Genomic DNA, 22,114 nt, shown 5'->3' on the forward strand with positions numbered 1-22,114 from the left:
ATTCTTATCCATTTCCAGCACCTCCTTGTTGTCCAAGATAAAAAAAAAAGCAGAAACCTACTCTGGCGAGAATACATGGCCTGCAATTTTTATTTATATTTTATCATTATCGTGTAACCATTAATCTTTACAAACTGCTTTGTAGCAGTGACCATTGTGAAAGGTAACATAATATGGCATTCTACAATTCACTTAAACCAGTTTACAATCGAATGATGCCAGAGGCTAACCTGGCAGCAAGGAGGAAACCATCCCAGGATGGGACACCAGTCCATTACAGGTGTCATGCCTGCACTCATACAAGACTAATTTGGAACCTATTCCATAAATCTTAAGGATTAGGGAGGAAAAAAAATCCAGAGGAAGCGCACAAACTCCAGAGGTTATAGACTTTTCTCCTAGAACTGCGCATCCATCAGGCCAGGAAGAACTAACCACCATGCTACTCCGACTTTAAAGATGCTACATACTGTTCAGTTTACAATAATTCAAGACCATGCCTGAGCAGCAGGAAGTGTAATGTCACTTCTGCATTGGATTAAAGTCGGTCATAAAAATACTGGGCTAGTTATAAAATGTCTTGTGGGCCTGATCTATCTTCTTCTGAGAATAACAAAAACTTTTATCTTTGGATTTTCTGTTGGAAGGTGACACAGGAAGAGCACACAAACTTCACACAGAATGACATTCTGCCAAGAACTAACTCCAAATTCTGTGTGCTGCTGTTCCTTGTTCTCCCACTAAGCTGTTACTGCCTGGTTTTACATGACAGCATAATACTACTATCTCCAAAAAATAACTTGGAAGTGGAAATAGTGTAACCTAGACATATCTACTGCTAAAATCGCAATATATATGTTTGCAAGCACCTAAGGCTTCAGCGATTCATATCGTAATAAGCTTTGATTTATTGCAGTTTGTATAGAAAAAAAATATTTTATTTAACACGTTGAGTTCCTGACAGTCTTCGTCTGTATTGTACACACATTCATAACACTTCGATAAACTCTGAACTAAAAACGTAATTCTTTGAACATTCTGTAGCTGCGTTTAATGTCGCTCGTCTCACTCGTTGGTGGGCTGCTGTATTCATCGTTTCTACTTTTGTCATCAAATCTTCGATATCCACTCTTTCATACGTGACGTTAAAGACGCAATACCCCACATACGCCACTACCTAGCGGAGCGGCGTGTCTAAATTTCCCGTCGTTCACCGCGCCCCGCTTTGTTCACTCTAAACGCCTCCCGCGCCGCTACGCCTCTGGCTCTCCCGTCACCCACCGCGCTTTGTTGATGTTCGTCACCACGGCACCCTTTTCCGCCAGCGGCCTACTTTACACATAGAGCCGCTCGTCGCGGTTCATTCCGTCCCGTCGTGCAATACGCTTTGTTGACGTTCGTCACCACGGCAGCCTTGCTGACACGACTTGTATTCTACGTCTTGCGGCGGTATTGACAGATTTCCCATAGAAGCGGATGGATGTCCGGCGCTGCAAGAAGCGAAGCCGCTGGAGATGCAGGTGTCTCTGGCCGTTTACATTACCGAGCCGGGTTAGTAAGACTACCAACCAGCTGTGTTCGTTCTGACTATCATCTTGTGTATGTGAGTGTCAACTCCGTTCGCATACCAGGCAAAAAAAAATTGTTGAGATGTCAACCCATGTCGTGTCCTCACTGACTACCTGTCTCGTTTCTAGATCCCACTGTTCGGTTGTATTAAATAAAAGATTTCGATGCTTTAGCTTAAGCACTTATTGTACCGTAAGTGCTTGAATTCCATCAGAAGACGTCGTTTGGACACTTGTTTTTGTACCTGGTTTACTTAAAAAGTCATTTCTTTGTACAGTTAAGCTAATATTGTTTCTTATATGTGAAGTGTAAATATATGTTTCCGCCTTACTAGTTTTTAGATGACAGATTAATTTTATGAAGTATTGTATCAACTGTAGATTTGAATGAAATCCTAGCCATGTTTTAATACGTTTGGACCATCTAAAATATGTTTAGTTTTCATATCTGGTGGATATTTGGTTATGCTTTCAGTTATGTTGTAACCTCTTGTTTTGTTCTGGATAATTACACTGGCATATGAATACTTCCCCTCGGTCTATATGATTTTGTTAAATAACAGAATGACAGTTACAGTCGTGGCCTGGAACCCCTGCAGATTTTATTTTATTCTCCAGCCGTCTGGAGTTTTTGTTTTTTTCTGACCTCCCTGGCCATCAGACCTTACTTTTATTCTATGTTAATTAGTGTTCTCTGATTTTAATTCTTACTTTGTCTTTTATTTCTCTTTTCTTCATCATGTAAAGCACTTTGAGCTACATTATTTGTATGAAAGTGTGCTATATAAGTAAATGTTGTTGTTGTTACAGTTCTATATTGTTTTTGTGTTAAATATATTTTTAATTCAGTTTGGCCAGTTGTGAAAACCATAAAGAATTAATAGTACCTGACACGTTTATGAGCATTTAGTCATTGGATCTACTTTGTATTTAAGACCCTGTTTTCTGTATTTTTGTCTGATCACAGGTGTTTATTAGCTAGCACTAATCTAGACAATGAATCTTTCCCTGACTGCTCAAGTTGGTAATTTCTGTATCATAGGATTAACAGACTGCTTTTTGTGTGTCTGAAACTAAAATAAAGTAATATATTTTAATATGCTCAGACTATATATAATGCACTAGTGAGACTACATCTGGAGTATTGTGTGCAGTTCTGGTCACCACTCTTCAAAAAACATACAGGTGCTGGTCATAAAATTAGAATATCATGACAAAGTTGATTTATTTCAGTAATTCCATTCAAAAAGTGAAACTTGTATATTAGATTCATTCATTACACACAGACTGATGTATTTCAAATGTTTATTTCTTTTAATTTTGATGATTATAACTGACAACTAATGAAAGTCCCAAATTCAGTATCTCGGAAAATTAGAATATCAATTAAGACCAATGCAAAAAAAGGATTTTTAGAAATTTTGGCCAACTGAAAGGTATGAACATGAAAAGTATGAGCATGTACAGCACTCAATATTTAGTTGGGGCTCCTTTGGCCTGGATTACTGCAGCAATGCGGCGTGGCATGGAGTCGATCAGTCTGTGGCACTGCTCAGGTGTTATGAGAGCCCATGTTGCTCTGATAGTGGCCTTCAGCTCTTCTGAATTGTTGGGTCTGGCGTATTGCATCTTCCTCTTCACAATACCCCATAGATTTTCTATGGGTTTAAGGTCAGGCGAGTTTGCTGGCCAATCAAGAACAGGGATACCATGGTCCTTAAACCAGGTACTGGTAGCTTTGGCACTGTGTGCAGGTGCCAGGTCCTGTTGGAAAATGAAATCTGCATCTCCATAAAGTTTGTCAGCAGCAGGAAGCATGAAGTGCTCTAAAACTTCCTGGTAGACGGCTGCGTTGACCTTGGACCTCAGAAAACAAAATGGACCAACACCAGCAGATGACATGGCACCCCAAACCATCACTGACTGTGGAAACTTTACACTGGACCTCAAGCAACATGGATTCTGTGCCTCTCCTCTCTTCCTCCAGACTCTGGGACCTTGATTTCCAAAGGAAATGCAAAATTTACTTTCATCAGAGAACATAACTTTGGACCACTCAGCAGCAGTCCAGTCCTTTTTGTCTTTAGCCCAGGTGAGACGCTTCTGACGCTGTCTCTTGTTCAAGAGTGGCTTGACACAAGGAATGCGACAGCTGAAACCCATGTCTTGCATACGTCTGTGCGTGGTGGTTCTTGAAGCACTGACTCCAGCTGCAGTCCACTCTTTGTGAATCTCCCCCACAGTTTTGAATGGGTTTTGTTTCACAATCCTCTCCAGGGTGCGGTTATCCCTATTGCTTGTACACTTTTTTTCTACCACATCTTGTCCTTCCCTTGGCCTCTGTATTAATGTGCTTGGACACAGAGCTCTGTGAACAGCCAGCCTCTTTAGCAATGACCTTTTGTGTCTTGCCCTCCTTGTGCAAGGTGTCAATGGTCGTCTTTTGGACAACTCTCAAGTCAGCAGTCTTCCCCATGATTGTGTAGCCTACAGAATTAGACTGAGAGACCATTTAAAGGCTTTTGCAGGTGTTTTGAGTCAATTAGCTGATTAGAGTGTGTCTTCAATATTGAACCTTTTCACAATATTCTAATTTTCCAAGATACTGAATTTGGGTCTTTCATTAGTTGTCACTTATAATCATCAAAATTAAAAGAAATAAACATTTGAAATACATCAGTCTGTGTGTAATGAATGAATCTAATATACAAGTTTCACTTTTTGAATGGAATTACTGAAATAAATCAACTTTGTCATGATATTCTAATTGTATGACCAGCACCTGTAGTAGCACTTGAAGTTATGCAAACAAAAGTGACCAAGTGCATCCAATGACTTAAAGACATGTCGTACTGCAATAGACTTGGAGAATTAAACCTAGTTAGTCTCGAGCAGAGGAGAATGCTGGGGACCTAATCCTAGACTTCAAAATTCTTAAAAGCTGTCATAAAGTAGATCCAGCAGAATTCTTTGAGCTTAATAGTGAGTCACATACTTATGGGCACCAAGTTAAATTAAAGGGAAGTGCATTTACGACTGAAACTAGGAAGCACTTCTTTACTCAAAGAGTTGTGGGACCCCAGAGCAAACTACCAAGATGTGGAGTTGAAGCCAAACCCTTGACAACCTTTAAGAATGATCTGGCTGAGATATCTGGACAGCTTAGCTATTAGCTAAACCAACAAGATGGATGAACTGAATGGTCTCTTCTCATCTGTCAGATTTCTTATGTTCTTATACAATGTGTAACTAAGTTACTTTTGGTGTACACTGTACTGAATTTAAGTGCCTTTTTACAGGACATGTAATTTTCTTCATACACCGTTTTATTTTTCTTTCAAATTATACATGTAAATTTTACTTCAGATTCATACAAGGAGGCAAGCGATCTGCAAACATTTCTTATTGCTGATGTCTAAGAAGTGGCAGGTGTAGAATACAAAACAGCTGAGCCATCAGGGTTAAAGTGTTTGTTATCCCATTTGGATATTTAAAATCTACAAGAAGTTTTTAAATATTTCTTTTTAATAGCATGGTGACCAGACACAATGTGGATTTATACATCCTTTTCATTATCCCAAACAGAATATCTTGTTCTTTGTAATACAGTCATATATCGTTAGGCTTGTTTGTGGCCAAAAACAATGTATATTCCGAAGGTTACTGTTAATTGTAATTTAACTTGTTCTGTTTGTAGGTACTGTATGCTGATAAAAGAATAAAGGTGTGATTTTTGTTGTTGTTATATATGCAATGTCAGTGTTTTTAAAACAACCTTTTTCTCTTTTAATTCTTTTTCAGAAGCCGGTACTTTGGTCGTGGTGGTGATGATGACCTGAAAGAAATAGTGGCGTGTACTCAGAATGGGTCCAGATGTCCCTTTACTAAATGAATACAAGCAAGAATTCTTCTGGAAACGATTTCCTCAAACAGTACTCGGAGGATTACGGCTAAAACTTGGCTACTGTGCCCCACCATATATCTACATAAACCAGATAATTCTTTTCTTAACACCATGGGTTTTTGGAGGTGTAGGGACCATACTGCATCAGCTGCTGGTCTTAGAAGACTATTACGCTGCTGCTCTGTCAGGAGGGTTAATGGTGGTTGCTGGATTTGTTATCCAGATCATGAATGTATATGCCAGACGCAGAGTTGCCTCTGTCGAAAGACTACAGACCCAAAATATCCTCACAGATGAAGAGGAGTTTGAGTTTTCCAGTTGTGCTGCCTCAGATACCATCAAGTTTATTATATCTGGGAAAAGGTTTATTTTTAACACTATTTTTCATCCTTTACTAGCAGGTGCCTTGTGTGGTTTGGGGACCTGGTATTTATTACTTGACAGATTGACTTCTTTGTACAACAATACAGGTGCCACTGTTATCATCTTTATTTTTGGATGGATAACCTTATGCATTGCTGAATATTCATTAATTATAAATACAGCCACCGAAACTGCTACATTCCAACCACAAGATACATATGAAATCACTCCTCTTACTCGACCTATCTACATCTTTGCCTTCATAGCAGTGGATCTTGCACAAAGGTAAGATGCAGTAAAAATTTGTATGTCTTCCATACAACAGTAGAACCTTGAGTACATGTTGGTGTTTTTCATTGCTCCTGTGCATAGTTAAAGAAATAAGTTTTGAAACCAAATTTAAGCTTTGTTTCATCACATCTGTAACTAAATACAATACAAAGATTTTAATCTGTCTTAACTTTAATGTCTGTTTTTATAAGTAGCTATTAATCAGTTCTACCCTAAATATGTTTACTCCTTTTTTGTTCAAGAATCTAGTAAACTGTAACACTTCTAATGGTTTATTATTTAATACATGAATATTGCTTCTACCTGCATTATTTGTCTCTATATGTGTGTATAATTTTGCATTGTGCTTAGTAAAAATGAGAAATTTGATAATGCAAATGAAATTTTGCTGTTGATTAAACAGCATCTTATTTTATCTGCCACAAATAAAATGTATAGTGTCATTTACAAGTACATGGTTAATGTCTACTTGTGAAATGCAAAGAGGATGATTTGTGGACAGCAAGCAAGAATAACATTGTTACTGTCAATATGAATAATGTGAAAGATGCATCTTAGCTAGGGGATAAACAGCCACGATATATTGGGTGGACAGGGTTTTTTTTTTGATATATCCTTACATAATCATACTGTCTTTAACAAGGCGGCAGAAACAACCAATTGTTGTCTGAAACTGCAGTTTCACATTTTGATATCAGTTGCTCTACCTTTGTAATATTTGTTATTATTGCCCAGAGAAAAAAAAACCAAACAGTTGGTTGCTGAAAATGCTAAAGTGGCTTTTGACATCAGTCCAGTCTGCTTGAGCAGAACAGTGTTCCAGATGTGTTTATCAGTGGCTTCCTGTCAATGACAGATTTTGTAATAGATAGTGAAAACAGAATCATGCTTACAGTTTGCTAACCCATTATCAGAGGTGATATACAGAGATCCATGGAGGGCACAGATGGTGAAAAGTTTTGATTTAGGTGACAAGACAACCTGGCTTACAATCTGCTGGCTTTACTGAGATGGTGTCTTTTGGCCTCCCAGGTTCTTATTGATGACCATGAGTACTCTTCCTTTAAACATTCTTGCAAGCATCCTTTTGTTGTCACATTTGTACCAAAAACTAGAGTGGTCATACACAGAACTGACAGTGAGGTTTCACAATGACTGAATTTTATTCCTTTTAAACTTACAGTATTTTTTGGGGAGGATAATGACCTTAAAGTTCAGTCATTCTTGTTGTTCAGTAGCACATCTTATGTGTATCACTTGTAAATGTAAGCATCTGCATACCTGCACAATATTACTGCTGCTACATGGGGACTGGTTTTTGGATACAGTTAATTTTTTTGTCGCTGAGTTTGAAAATATGTTTGTCCTAGCCAATTATGTTGTGTTAGCCATGAACACATATGTTAGATTTTATTGCTAGTCTTGGTAAAATATTTGCTTTTAATTGCATTTTAAGCTTTTACAAGAATTACATTTCCTGTTTTTTTTTTACCCTTCAAACACAACTTTTCACATAAACATCAGTTTAATTTTCTTAATGTTTCCTTGCTAGTAGTGCTGGGAGGTATACCGGTTCATACTGAAAACCGATTTTTATTTTTGTTATGATATGGAGTTTTCTTATACTGCAATACCGATTTAAATAATCTAAACAACGTTTGGAACATGGTGCAGCGGGAAACTGTTTAAGGGAGGGACATTTTTCACTCCTACACCGCTAAACATGCATGCAATGGAGTACATGCCTTAGTGGAAGTATTGAGCGGTGAAAATGCACAAGAGAACATTCCAAAACTGAAGCTGTAGCAGATGATAAAGTTGAACTTTTGCCGAATAAAGGAGCTGTGTCTGTTGTCTGTATATTTTGGTTTTAAAAGGTTGGATGTGGACCAAACAACTATTTACTGCAAATGCTGTCGCGTTAAAGTTGTCACCGGAGGCGGTAACAGAAGCAATTTGCTGCACCACCTTAGCCACAAACATGCTTTGGAGTACCATGAATGTATGGAACTAAGATTAGCACCCTCCACATCCTCATGTAAAACGGAAAAAGCTAAAGGACATTCAAGTCAGACGTTACTTGTAGACACATTTGCTAGAGGGCTGCCTACGACAAAAAAAGCAAGCGGTGGCTCAAGATAACCAACGCCATTACGATCCTTATAGCTAACATGTCAGTGGACAGAGATTGTTAACATTAACAGAAAGTGTAGTTGGTTTACAAAAAATATTTACTATGTATTCCTTTTCTAAGACCTGTTCAGTGCCATACAACTTTTGACAAGCACCTCTGAATATTTTCTGAATATAAATGCCTCTTTGGATGGTTGAAAATATGTTGTCAAAATTATAGTTTAAGTTGTTTTCAAAATTTGTTCAATAAAATGGGGTTATATTTTGACTGCAACTGTAATGCAATGTGATTCCTTCTTCTCATTAGTGCCACCCCCTTGAAAACTTATCACTTTATGGGGCCATGCAAACCTGTATTAATACTTGCACATTAAATTTTTTTTGTACAATTCTCATGACAGTAGAATATTTTATTCTTAGCCAGTCTACTGCATGGGGAAAAAATACCGTTGAATACCGTGAAACTGGTATAATTTTGAAAAATACTGTGATAGAATTTTGGTCATACCACCCAGCCCTACTTGCTATAATATAGTTTTCACGGGTATCAACTTAAACCATTATTTTTATAATGCTTTTAATACTAATACTTATTTCTCAACACATACAATTAATAAGGTGGTGCATTTGCAGAATCGCGTATCTCAGAAATCTGTGTTCATATTTCTTCTTGTGTGACAGTGCTTTCCATGAATTGAAGTGTAAAGGTTTTGTAGGATTTTACCTGTTTAGGTCATTTATCCTTTCATGCTGGTCATGTTATAGGCAAGGAGTATGTGACTAGGAGTTAGGAAGACACCTTATATACTTCTTTTGCTCATATCTTCCTTTCACGACAGAGAGTGTGAGATTGAGAATTAATACTCCACTTGCCTCTATTTGTGTTGAAGTGTGCTGAGGGTGTTTGTCTTTTGAGTCTAATGAATAACAAAATGTGGAAACACACTGTAATTTCTCAAACATCCGTGGTCTGTTTTAGCCTTTTGAGCAGACACTACTTTAGAAGTAGTGCATTGTATAAGCTCAAATTCACACTTTCTATGGAAGACCAATGGAAATATCTGCTTGATTTTATCCATGGCAAAAGTTTCAAGTACTCAACCTTCACGATGTAAAACACAATTTTGTAAGGTTTCAAAGCCCACAGGTGCCTGATATGTTTTATGCTGCCCCGTCATCATAGCACATATGCATAGATTAAATTGGGGGATGCTTTAAAATGCATTAATTCACTTTCTGCTGGACAAAATGCACTGTTGCTCAGAAATGTAATTAGTCCTTCAACATTCACGTTCTTGATTGTGATTTCGATTTTAAATGTGCAAATGCTTTTTAACATTAAATTTTTCTTCAATTTGTGTTAAAAATCTGGCATTTTGTTTTTTAGGTTTATTAACAACATTCCAGATCTTCAGCAGGCTAACCAGGTTTTGCACATTATATTTCTGTTTCTTCCTCTCCTCTGGGCCTTTGGTGTACTTTCTCCAGTCGATGCACTTTTTCTGTGGGGCATGGAACAGACTCTAGTGTTTGGTCTTGGAGGTTCACCAATGTCAACCAATATAGGGTAAATAAGTTATCTGTAAATCATACCTCTTTAGGAATTGGTTTTGATATCAGTCACAGTAACTTGATCATTGGCTAATATGTAAAGGTTAATGGGTATTAAATTCGGGTCTCCAGTTTCTCTAGAAATAATTCTGTAATTGTCAGATTCAGTGTCTGTAATTCACATTTATATACCCTCATTATAATGTATTTGCAAAGGTCAAGAATGGTTTAATGAAGTTCAATATTATTGGTTTCTCTAACAGGCTGGTGCTGATGTTCATCATTTCCACTGGAGTAGCTGTAGGAGCTTATTTTATTCCAAGCTCACTTGGAGTTGTGCTTTTCACAGCTGGAATGGGATTTTTTTTAAGCCTTGACCTGACTCAGATAAAGTTCCTCTTCAGGTTCTGCTGTAAAAGACCTGAATTTGTGAAGGATTATACAGATTTACCAAGCAGTTTTGGTTGGAGACTTGGTTGGCGAGAAGTCTTTCTTTATCAGGCTATCCTAGTAATAGCACTGGCAGAAGCTGGTCTACTACATCATTTTGTAACTTCTTCAGAGACCTCCTCAACAAGCCCTCAGGCTATCATCAGCTATATCTTAATCACATTGCTTGCTCTTGTATGGACCCTGCGAGAAATTCAAGATGTGTACATTCTCTTTGGAGTCTTCCGTAATCCATTCTACCCAAAACAAATTCAGAATGTTAATCTTTTTAAGCAACAACAAGTCCGGCTTAAGAAGGCTGGGATTTTTAGGAGACTGCTCATCAGTTTTGGTAAGACATGATAACATACTGTGATAATAATCATTATTACAGTATCTGTATTTATATTTTTAAGTTTGTTTAAAGCACTTTTCTGAATATCACTTACAATCTGTGCAAATAATGAATGCAGGTAATATGTGGGTTTGTGATTTTATTTCTAACAGATGTTCCTATTGTGATTTTAGGCACTAGTGGAGTAATAGATTTGGAAATAAATGCAATAATGCAATACATTCTTAATTAATATTGAGGTTGCCTTTCTAAAAATTGTTTCATATTTAAAAATGATATTGACAAGTAGCTATCAAAACAGCTGATCCCTTAGAGCAATCTGATTAATCAGTTTAGCTTTGGTTTACGTAACTGAAAGAAGAAGTGTGAGTGTGAGACATATGAGGAGGAGAAAAGGCATATGAAGCACGTTGAGAGTCGCCTTCAAAGACAGGAAGTATAAAAGCAGACAGGAGGTGAGCAAGGTGCCTGGAAATGAAGTAGTCTTTACGGGAATGTGCTTGAGAGAGGGAGTATCAGCCAAGAGAGGTTCAAACACGCATGAATACAGAGGAAATGTTCTGAAAATACACAAAGGACGAGACATCAAATATTTTTACATTTTTTCTATTACCTGTCTTCATCAGGTAATGTGGCTAGTTCTTTATAATGGCTAAATATGCAAGTTATAGAAGGTTTCTATGGAACCAATAAAGTATATTGACAAATAAAACTGGGACTGCATTCAATACTTTAAGTTAATAAACTTAGTACTTATTCTTTTCTTCTAGCCATTTTAGGCTCAAATATGTAGAGAGTAGAATTTGCAGTAATGGCCAATGGAATTGTTCATTTTTTGTTTTTTATTATTTTAATGTCTGTATTAATAAGTATTTGTTTCAAAATATAGAATTTGTCAGATTTATTTAAAATTGGCATTTTAATACTAGTAGTGTGTAATAAATAAAGCGGTTAGGCCCCATTAGAAGAAATGATGATGGGTCTGGGTCAAATAAACAAAGTTGAACCATTTTACAAATGTGAAATAATACATAATCTACTTAATTTACTGCTGACATCTTGTTACATTACAGTCCAATACTATTTTTTCCTTGTTAGTCAGCAGAAGAGAGCTGCATACTCCCAGGACTAACATTGGGAAAGATGAAAAAATATTATTATTACATACTAACGAATGGAGAACGTTTACTTTGAACCTAGTGCTAAAAGGAAGTAGAGTCTTTTCTCCACATTTTAAAAACTGAGGTGTATTGCCATTGACCCTGGGAAACTACATTTTTTCCAAAATGGCCTTTGATAAATCTTTGCTTATTATGTTTCTTTCCAAGCTTTAGTATGACATGGTAAGAATATAAAAAAATAAAATAAATAAAAACTGTCCATTTTTGACATTGACAGAATAATGTGAACTTACATCAACTACTGCAGAGTTCCAACAAAATTAAAAGAAAGCCAATAAAATTAACAAGAAAAGAATTGTTTGGGGAATTATTAAACAGTCAAGCGCTTTTTTTTCTTTTTGTAGAAGTACAGATTAAGGTTTTTTAGGATGTAATTGAACGATGTTATATAGTGGATATCAAAAAGCCTACACACTGTTAGTGAAATTTCAGGTTTTGTTGGAGTAAAGGCTACACTCAAAACAAATCATGTTAGACTTTTTCATCTTGTAACCAATCATATTTATGAGCAAGCTAATGGATAATTTTAAGTAAAATCATTTTAAAATTTTGAATTTCTTTAGTTGTACAAGTGTCCAACCCAATAACTAATATTTTGTAGAAACACATCTTGCTTTGATTATGGCAGAAAGTGTTTAGGTCTCTTTACCTTAATAGACACCTGAATTTCAGTTTTACCCTAGTTTTCCTTGCAGAACAGGCCATGACATTTCCTTTACTTCTTAATGATTGTCTTCACTTTGTTCCATGACATATGTAACGTAGTTGAAATTCTTTTATTTTTCTCTCCTGTATGTGTGAACTTTTGAGCCACTTTATTTTGAAAGTTTGAGCAAAGAAACTTGCAATCATCCTTCATTAAATGTAGTCATTGCTGAAGCAAGCAAAAATGTATTGAACAAAGTATCGTGAAATGGAATTATAAATAGAGTTTTAACACATCAGACTACAGTGACTCTAAAATATACTTTAATAGACAGAAGGGGTAGCGGTCAGCACGTACTTAACAGTTTGTATTTGAGAACACCTTTAGTTTTGCTTTTGGCTTATCCATTAAAATCCCAGTTCAAGTGTCAGTTATATCCAAGATGCAATTTGCTCTACACGTGTAGTTACTGTCACCACTGTGTTCACTTTACTTTGTCTTTACCTATTGAAGCTCTGCAGAATGGCTTTAAAATGGATTTGGTCTTTTCTCAGGTCACCTGAGATCATTTTGTCTTAAGTAGATTCCTTTTTCTAAAAAAGGCTTCAGGGCTTACTTAATATACAATGCTGTAAGAAAGTAAGTACATCCCCATGAAAAGGTGTGTATTCTTAAACATATTTGCATGTATTGATATTTAATGTTTTCTTCAACAATATACCTAGATTAAGGTGATCTAACATAACAAAGAACAACACAAATTATTTTTGCAATGGTTTATTGTACATAAACTCAGAAATGAAATTATTAGCTATGGAAAACTTAAGTATACTTTTGGTTATATAGGTATAGGCAGTGTTGTCCCCTTTGGCAGAAATAACTTCTACATTGACTTTATGTATTTTAAAGCAGGGGCTTTACATGTAGGGCAACTTTGTTACTCTTTTTTAGGTGGTTGACTCATGCAGTTTAACATTGGCAGAGACAAAACTTGCCAGTTAATCCATTGGTTTTACCCTGTGGTTCTTAAGAACTTCCAGATTGCTTGGAAATTGTTTTAGAACCTCTCATAAACTGGTAGACACCACCACTTTTGATTTTGACACGATGCAGACATATTGCTTGCTAACACAAGACCATTTATTGCAGGCGTCTGATGTTTAGGTAAGGCAGGCCCTCCAATTTACTATCTAATGAAGTTCTAATCATTTGTGTCATTAAGTAATATATAGTAAACTAGCCATGTGCGCCCAACTACGTTGCGCGTGTTAAAGTTGTCTGTGAAGGGCTCCCTGTTTAAATGCGGTTGCCAGTTGTGAACTGGGCCCTTCGTCGTACAGCATTTTGACTTTTTTATAAGGGAAATAAAATTACAAAAGTAAACCCTTGGACATTGATTCAATAGGAACAGCCTACTCGGATTCACTGTCCGAATAGTAATTATGTGGTGGTGTGGGAGCATTTCTGCTTCTGTCCGTTCACAGTCCATCTCATTTTCACGACGCTATCGTTTCCTCTCACAATGTCTTCTCAACCTTTCTCCAGTCTCGCAGGTTGCTTTGTGGCAATCCAAAGAGTAAGGCAATATACACGGAGCAATGATTATAAAAGGGGGACACATAGGTATCCATGCTCTTTAAAGCATAAATAGGGATCACTTCACTGACATGTGAGCAAGCCATGGTATAACTCTGAGACGCGCAGCACTCGCCGGCTACAACGTAACAATAATAATTTCTGGAACGTGCTGTTACATTATCATTCATTTTACCCACTGTCTTTCTTTCATTAATATGTTACGTAGGCACGTACCTTTTATCTTCGGCAATCTCATTCTCTAACCAGGCCTCAGGAGCTAACCAGCGTAACACTGTCCACCACCCCTTTCATTATTCAGGCACATTGTTGACATCCGTGAGTAACAACGTACTAAACTGGAAGGTGGTCTACGCATGTGTGGAATTCGCGGACAAACAAAGATCAAAATCTAAATGAAAATCTCTTTAGTTAATTTAAAGCACAACAATTTGTTTAGTTTGAATGTCTGTGTTTTGAGGTGTGACTGGAGTACTACAGTCTTCAGTAGTATAAGCCTGGAGGAGATTCTTAATGCAATGTCTATGTTTTAGCTGTCTCTCTACTGCCATCTAGTGCTTCATCTTCTAATGCATTCGCGGACAAACAAAGATCAAGATCCAAATGAAGATTATATATAGAGATTAGGAAATGTGTCTTTGGTTATTGTTTTGAATCAAGAAGAAGTCTCTTCTCCATAGGACATGTTTTGAAAGAAACTTTAATTTTCTTTTATGGATAAATCATGAATATTTCCATATTATATTGTGGTCTTACCTATAAATGTCTGTGAACTTAAGTTTAATGCAGTCATACTTACAATATATCCTCTACTGTACATTTTTAACAAGTTTCTATTATTTACTTATTTATTTATTTTTACTTATTTGAATGGTGCATTCAAGTCCTTTCACTTGTAAAGTAGCAGATTAAGCCCAAAAGTGAACAGTTCATAAATATTTTTAGATTTCTTTTAATCAAGTCAGAATTGTTAGTTGGTTGAACTATCTCTTTAGTCTTGAATGCATTAAAATTTTTGAGGAAACTTGAGGACTGAGCAACATGAAAAAAGTAATTCACAGGCTGTTTTGATTGTCTAATTTCTTGTAGTGTCGCCGTTTGCCATGATTGCCTTTCTTTCCATCGATATTTCCTTGCAGAACCTCCACACTGCATCTCTCTGCATTGGATTTACTAGAGCTTTTCGAACAGTAAGTGCAATTAATTAATTATTATGTAAAAATGATAAAATATCAGCAAAACAGCTATGTAATTCAAGTACTCTTTTGTTGGATATATGGTGTTTTTCCTCTTTATTCATGCAGAAGCAACAAATACTCAAAAGTTAACTATAATTCTTGACCAGCATTTTCTGAAACCATGTCATTTAACTATATACAGCTGTTTTCTTTTTAATGAAGCTGATTAGGACAATTATGTTTTTTTATCTGTATGTAGCTATGGCAGAACACTGAAAATGCTTTGATGGAGATGGTGATCGTTGCAATTTTGCGTTTGGCAGCTTTAAACAACAATATGGAATGGTGGGACAGTTTGGGTACTGGAGTTCAGCTGCTCCTGGTAATTCATTTTCATTTATGATTTTTACAGTATAGGTCCAGCATGGGGATCTTCTAGTTTCATTGTTGAGGTGTACCTGATTTTTCTAACCACAAATACAATTAGTCTCTAAAGCATTTATGTGCCAGGAGCATGTAGAATTCAAAAGTAAACTAGTTCTATAATATCTCATATTATGTGGAAATAACATTCAATAAAGTGTTTGTAAATGTTGCATTATTTTTGTATAATAAGAATGTAGTAAATTATCAGCTTTCACTTCTTCCAATATAAATTATTTTATTTGTTTTCTATTGTTGGCAGTATTGCATTATTGTATTGCATTGTTTTGTTGGAGACACAGAATTAAGAATTTTGTTGTACCAAGTACATACTGTATGACAATAAACCAAATCTGAGTTGTATACTGCTTCTGATACTAATAGGTGTGCATAAGTACCGTAATAACTTCTTTACTGGATTTACTGCACTTTATAATATAAGGATGTGAAGGCTCTTGCCCCTGCAGGATGTAGTAATTGAATCTGGTAGCATTATTGATTATTTTAGTGATGCTTAATAGTGCTTTCTTGTTACATTTCTTTGTAGTAAACAAATGAAATTAAGCACTTTGCTGTCATACCAGATCTTTATAAGTTTGTTTGCTTCTTTTAAAGGTTGGAATTATATGGGATCGCCTGACTCAATTCATTTTGAAGCTGAAATTTGCATTAACTGTACTTATCACTTCATGGACAGAGAAGAAGCAGAGAAGAAAGTCCAGTGCAACTCTTATAATCCTGAATACTGTCTTTTTTCCAATGCTACTGGTGATCATAACCTTTTCGGCAGTAATCTCTGCACCTCTGCTGCCTCTCTTTACATTACCTTTGTTCCTTATTGGCTTCCCCAGACCAGTACGGAGTTGGCCAGGTTCTGTTGGTGCTACTGCCTGCACATGTCCTGATTCTGTATATTATCAGCAGATGTCCCTGGGTCTGGCCAAAGCTTTCCAAAATGCTTTTTCCACTGGCTGTCTAGGTAAGAAGTTACTTTAGAGATGTCTTAGCTGTCCTGTCTTATAGAGTGCGTCATCTCTAGACTGCTCCAGACTCTTTTTCTGATTTAGGAAACTGATCTATAATTATGCTTTATCAAAAATACTGAAGGAGCTTGCTTCTTATTTACTCCTTTTAAAAAAATGTAATATATCAGTGTAGCATGGTAATAGTGGCATACTGTATATGTTTGGTTAACGAGTGAATGAAGGTGATTTAGCTTTCTGTGTTTTTTAAGCCTTGGGGTGGCTGTCAAGAGGTAGCCTGTCATGTATCATCTTATCTGCCCTGTGTCGGCGATCTCTGTAAAGGAAATTTATTTTGGAGGCTCCCAGGTAACTGTGCTTAGTATCCAGAAGCACAGTTATGAAGAATAAGTTGGAATATAATCATTGTTTTCATGTACTGTATGTTTTGGCATTACTAGACTGAATGTAAAATGAAGCTGTGATGAAGAATATCAGCTAACATCACTTCTATGTAAACTAGAGGAAGCCTGCAAGGAGACTAGTTTTTTTGATTTGTTGGCATCCATGAGTTCTGCCTTTGTGCCTTAATGAACAGTCTAAAAATTCTATGAATTTATGCCTACTGAAATTATTAAACATAGTAAATACTTATGTAATGTTTTCATTTTTGTGAACAATTTATTTAAAAGCATTTGTACACATGCATTAACTACACACATTTTTTTGGTTTAACAATTAAATGATCTTTATTTCTGTTTTTGTCCTTAACTCTACTTTAGCTGTTACTGCTGTAGAGCTTTTTACATGACTCTCTAAAAGGTGGTTTAGCAGAGCAGCAATTTTATTATTGTTATTTTGAGGAGCCTTTACATAAATCAGAAGAAAGGTCTTTGAAGAAGGCTGTCAAATATGAGGCTTTCAGGCAGTCCTCGGTTGGAAGTCAATTTTGACTTGCTATGCATGCCTTGAACTTTTTTTCCTTTTGGACTTCTCAAGACTTAAGTGGTTGCTATGAACAGAGAGAGAGTTGCTTTGCATAGTGTATGCTGCATATCTAGTAGATATAATTACAACCTTTTGTTAGCAGTGTGTGCCAGAGCTGAGGTTAAGTGACCCATGAAAGTCTTAGTTAGACTGTATGAAACATTTCTCCACAAAAGCCAGGCGCTGTACTATTAATAATAGAACGTGTACTAAAAGCTTCAGGAGCCTAGAACACTGTGGGAGTAAAGTATCTCTTAATGGGTTTGTATTTAAAATGGTTTAAGAGCAGGCATCTGAAAATAGGTTAGTGTTGTGTTCTACGCTGATCATTTTTGAATTAGTCAAGTGGTTTGTATCTTCAGATTTCATACGTCATGGTTACAACATGCTATAAATGAAGCAGAATTGCTAAGTGTTTTATGCTTCTCTGACATCTACAGTAGAATATAGTCACTGGCTTCATTAATTTATCTGTATTTAATTATTTCATTAGTGTTTGTTGTCCTTGTTTAGAGCAGGATTATTTTAGATTAGAGCATCCTTCATGTCCATTTGGTAGCAGTTAGAACACAGAAAAAAGACGGATGGCTTTTTCTGTGATCTCCTCTGTGACATTCCGCCTGCATCATTGAACAGTATATACCAAGAGAATCCATAAAATGTCAGTCTACATCAACTTGCATTATTGCTTCTTCAAGATACTTGTATGGGATCTGACATTATCCGTAGGCAATAAAAAAATCATTCCTTTAACCAAAAAGTGTACTGTCGCTTGACTTCAGTTGCTATTCTTTCCTGTTCAGGCCATTAATATAAAAATTCTTGACTTTATGCTGGTTTAATGTGTGATTATTTTATATTTCAAAACCTGTATTTACAAAATATTTGAAGATAATTAAAAGTAACAAAGAGCATTGATTTGTTTCTCCACTGATTGTTTTGTTTTAACATGTTTTTAAGGAACAATAAATTATGTTAAGGCTATAGATGCAAAATAAATTGACCATCACAATTTTACCAGCCAATGACAGAATAAAACTTGTTGGCATGTGATCAGATGTCAGGGTGATTTTTGGTATGTTGGATTTATATGATGATGCATTAAATAAACACCACAGAAGCATGAGTGACTGCTTACTGAACACCTTGTAGTTTGTTCAATAAAATATCAGTTGTATGGTCAATTTTCACTATGAATGCCAGGGAGAATAAAATAATAGTACACAACACACATTTTCTGTTTTCTGGACCAGGAAAAAAACATAATTTGAACTTAACTATAGTTCTGCTAGAAAGCACCACAAAGATGAGTATGCTTCCTACCTTGAAGATATTGTGGGAAAGCCTATATTGTCTGTGATATAGCATGCTACTTCTGTGTTAGTTGAGCTCTTATTTTGAGCATGTGGATGTATTCGATCAAGACAGTGTGAAAGTAATATCCATTACTCAGATATTCATAGTAGCAGCTTACTGTGTTTAATTAAAAAAAACAGCTCAGAAGTAATAAGTGAGTTACTTTTGTATGTATGTTACTTTTGTTTGATATGTGTCGTGTTTCTACTGGTGCTCTCCACTGACCTTTTTCTCTGTCATTTTGGTTTCCTTTACTTTGTTTCTCTTATTTGTTAACTGCTTTCCTTTCCTTTGCCACCAGTTAATTACACCAGTTACCCGGGTGTGCCGCTGATTTAATGTGGCTGCGTGATGTCTAATATAAAGAGAAGACCGAGATTAAATTCTTGGCTGAGTTAGTGTGTGCAAGTCTCTACTTTTCTTTTTATTCATGTATTTCCTTATTTGTTTGTAAAATCTTAATTTACTGCTAATAAAAATGATCATTAATCTTTTATTGTTTTAATTGGTAAGATTTTAGGCTATTGTTTCTTTGTGACTTTTTGTTTCTTAGTCCTGTTGCAATTGTGGCAATTTTTTCTTGCAACTGGCAAAGGTTCAAAATTCTTAACAGAAGGAAAAAACTATTCATTTAACTAGTGCACCTGTTAAGCCATTGCTTGATACAGAAATTCTGTTGCAAATTGCATTTAACAAAAATGCAGAAAGATAAAACAGGAAATAATAAATATTGATGTCATTATAGAAATTGACAGATATCCCGCTGGAATGATTATTGGTGTCTACTTGGCATTTTTTTAATCGGTGCATTCCACATGCTGGATAAATATTCTATCTGTCCTGAATAGTCTGTCTTCTGAATGCTTTGCAATGGCTGCATTTTGTATTATTTTAGTGGAATATAGAGCATAGACTTAAATTAAACATGTTTAGGACTTGACCAAATTTCATCTTTGCAATTTTAAGAAGTGCTCTTATCAATTCCATTCTGTATATTACAATCAAGATGATGAAAAGGTCCTTTCATATATATTCATCTAGATCAGTGTCACAAGAACCTTACAGAAACTGTTTTATTTTGTAGTGTTAGGAACAAATTGAAATCAGTTTTCTTACGCTTTATTCATAAGAAGGACAATTTGGCTCACTGGTTCTAGACCACTTTATTTCCATGGAGATTGGCATATAAATCTAAGACAATTACTATTGTTATCAGTGAGGGCCTAATAGCGCTGTCTGTGTAAAGTGGTATTTTTGGGAAAGATTAACCAATTGATTTTATGAGAGATGACCACACCTTAGAGGTATGATTGAATTTGGCATCCTGAAATTTTTTATTAGATTTGTGTTTCTATTGACTGTGTACACATAAAAGAGCTGTTAAGTGCATATGTTCATGTATTTTGGAAAGTAAAAGAAATAATAATTCAGTTGAATCATACCAAAGACTTTGATTATAGCAAATTAACAATTGGAAATATCTTGGCTGAGGAAATAAATCAATTTTGTATTTTACAATTGTCAACTGCTGGTTCAACAGTGAAAAACTGTACTTAGTTATTAAAAATATAGAGTTGTGAAGAAAGTAACTTGCTAAAAATCTTCTCCATGAAAAATGAGGGTATCAACATCTATGCTCAAAAGACCCTGACAACAGGATAAAGAAATGCCACACCAACATAAGATGGAGCCCAGGTATCAACTCAAAAATAGAAAAGCCAGATTTTAATTTCCTAAAATCCAGAAGAGATCAAGCAGGATTTCTGAATAGTATATTATATTATGAGCAGATATGACAAATCTTTGAAAACAAGAAGAATGGGGAAACAAGTGTAGTCCATGGTGGGGAAAAAAGTAAAGACTGCAAATGTTCAAAAACACGCCACTTTATCTGTGACATATAACCAGGGTAATTTTTATAGCATGAGTTTGGAAGTGTTTTTTTGTTTTTTTTTATTGTTTACCTAATGATTAAAGTAGGATAATTATATCAGAAATGAACAGAAACACATTGTATACTTCTAGACTGATTTGTCTGATGCTTCGTCGTGACTCAAAACACAGATAACGAAGACATGTATTTAATAGGGAAGGAAAAAAGTGGAAAGTCTTAGACAAGCTAAGTCAATTTCATTACTTAATACCAAACAATCACGCAAAGAAAACAACAAATGAAAATAACTGCAGCAAAAGCTTTACTATCCATTTAAAAAAATACAGCTAATAGTGTGAAATAATGGCCACATATTTAATGTATTTGCATGGAAAGACAACACTATTTTTCATTTGTCCTGATATTTATGCTAGCCTGAAAATGGATAAATGAGCAGAAAAAGTGGCACTGTTCTAAAATATTAAGAGCTGCTCAATTGCCTTTAAGTATAAGATGACATTCTGTAATGTTGACACTTTAACTTCAATGTACCAACACGCTGTTGTATTTTCGCTATGTGTTTGGCTCATAAAAATAACCTGCTACAGGATGGGGTCCACTAATTAAGATTTTTTTGTGTGATAACTAATTTCTCTGCTTTTTTTGCTTCTTCAGGCATTCCTTCTCCTGGGTCTCACTTTCTTTGCCGGTTTCAGGATCGTGTTATGTGGATCATGCTCCTTGAAAGAGGATTCAGTTACTGTACTGTCAATATTAAGGTATGCAGCCACACGCCTTTTTTAATTTTTAAAGTTGTTTAAATTGAAGTCATTCATCATTGCTTTACTACAAAGGGCAAAAATCTCACCTTTCAGAAAACTGTGGACCACCTGCTAGTAATCTGATAGTTATAGCCAGTGATGTGATATTACAGAAGATATGCAGTATTTACTCAGAATTCCTGAGATGAACTTGGAAAAATGTGATGAACAGATCTGTAATGTAGTGAAATGTGATTTAGTGGCCTAAATTAAGGTCTCAGTCTTGTTCCCATTTGTTCCTTGGAAGGCAGTGCACTTTGTTGGATGGGGTGTTCAATCTTTTAGAGTTGGGCCTTTCTGTAAAGTTTTTTTCTAACCAGTAGCCCTCGATTTTCCTTTATTTTTGGTTTTAATGGGACTTTTGTTTTGTAAAACCAAAATAGTTTCAAAAAGTTTCTCAGTTATGCCAATGTATGCCATGTTTGGCTTTCAACATAATATTTTCCAGTAACCTTCTGTATCATCCAAGTGGTCTCCATATCAACAGAGCAGAATTT

At 35.7% G+C, this 22,114-nt stretch overlaps 1 protein-coding gene across 2 annotated transcripts in view; it reads left to right on the forward strand.

Annotated features, from left to right (window-relative positions):
* The first annotated feature begins 1,275 nt into the window (after positions 1-1,275).
* Positions 1,276-22,114, forward strand: part of pcnx4 (pecanex 4) — a 37,039-nt gene continuing 16,200 nt past the window's right edge. Inside the window, exons 1-8 of one of the 2 annotated variants that reach the window (XM_039741977.1) lie at positions 1,276-1,603; positions 5,370-6,120; positions 9,647-9,826; positions 10,074-10,591; positions 15,107-15,207; positions 15,455-15,577; positions 16,234-16,597; positions 21,472-21,575. In XM_039741977.1, coding sequence (XP_039597911.1) covers positions 5,432-6,120; positions 9,647-9,826; positions 10,074-10,591; positions 15,107-15,207; positions 15,455-15,577; positions 16,234-16,597; positions 21,472-21,575 — 2,079 coding nt within the window. In that variant the 5' untranslated portion in view covers positions 1,276-1,603; positions 5,370-5,431. The remainder of the gene's footprint in view (positions 1,604-5,369; positions 6,121-9,646; positions 9,827-10,073; positions 10,592-15,106; positions 15,208-15,454; positions 15,578-16,233; positions 16,598-21,471; positions 21,576-22,114) is intronic. The other variant, XM_039741978.1, reaches the window with a different exon arrangement.

The sequence above is a fragment of the Polypterus senegalus genome, chromosome 18 (genome assembly GCF_016835505.1).
Source record: "Polypterus senegalus isolate Bchr_013 chromosome 18, ASM1683550v1, whole genome shotgun sequence".
Taxonomy (NCBI): Eukaryota; Metazoa; Chordata; class Cladistia; order Polypteriformes; family Polypteridae; genus Polypterus; species Polypterus senegalus.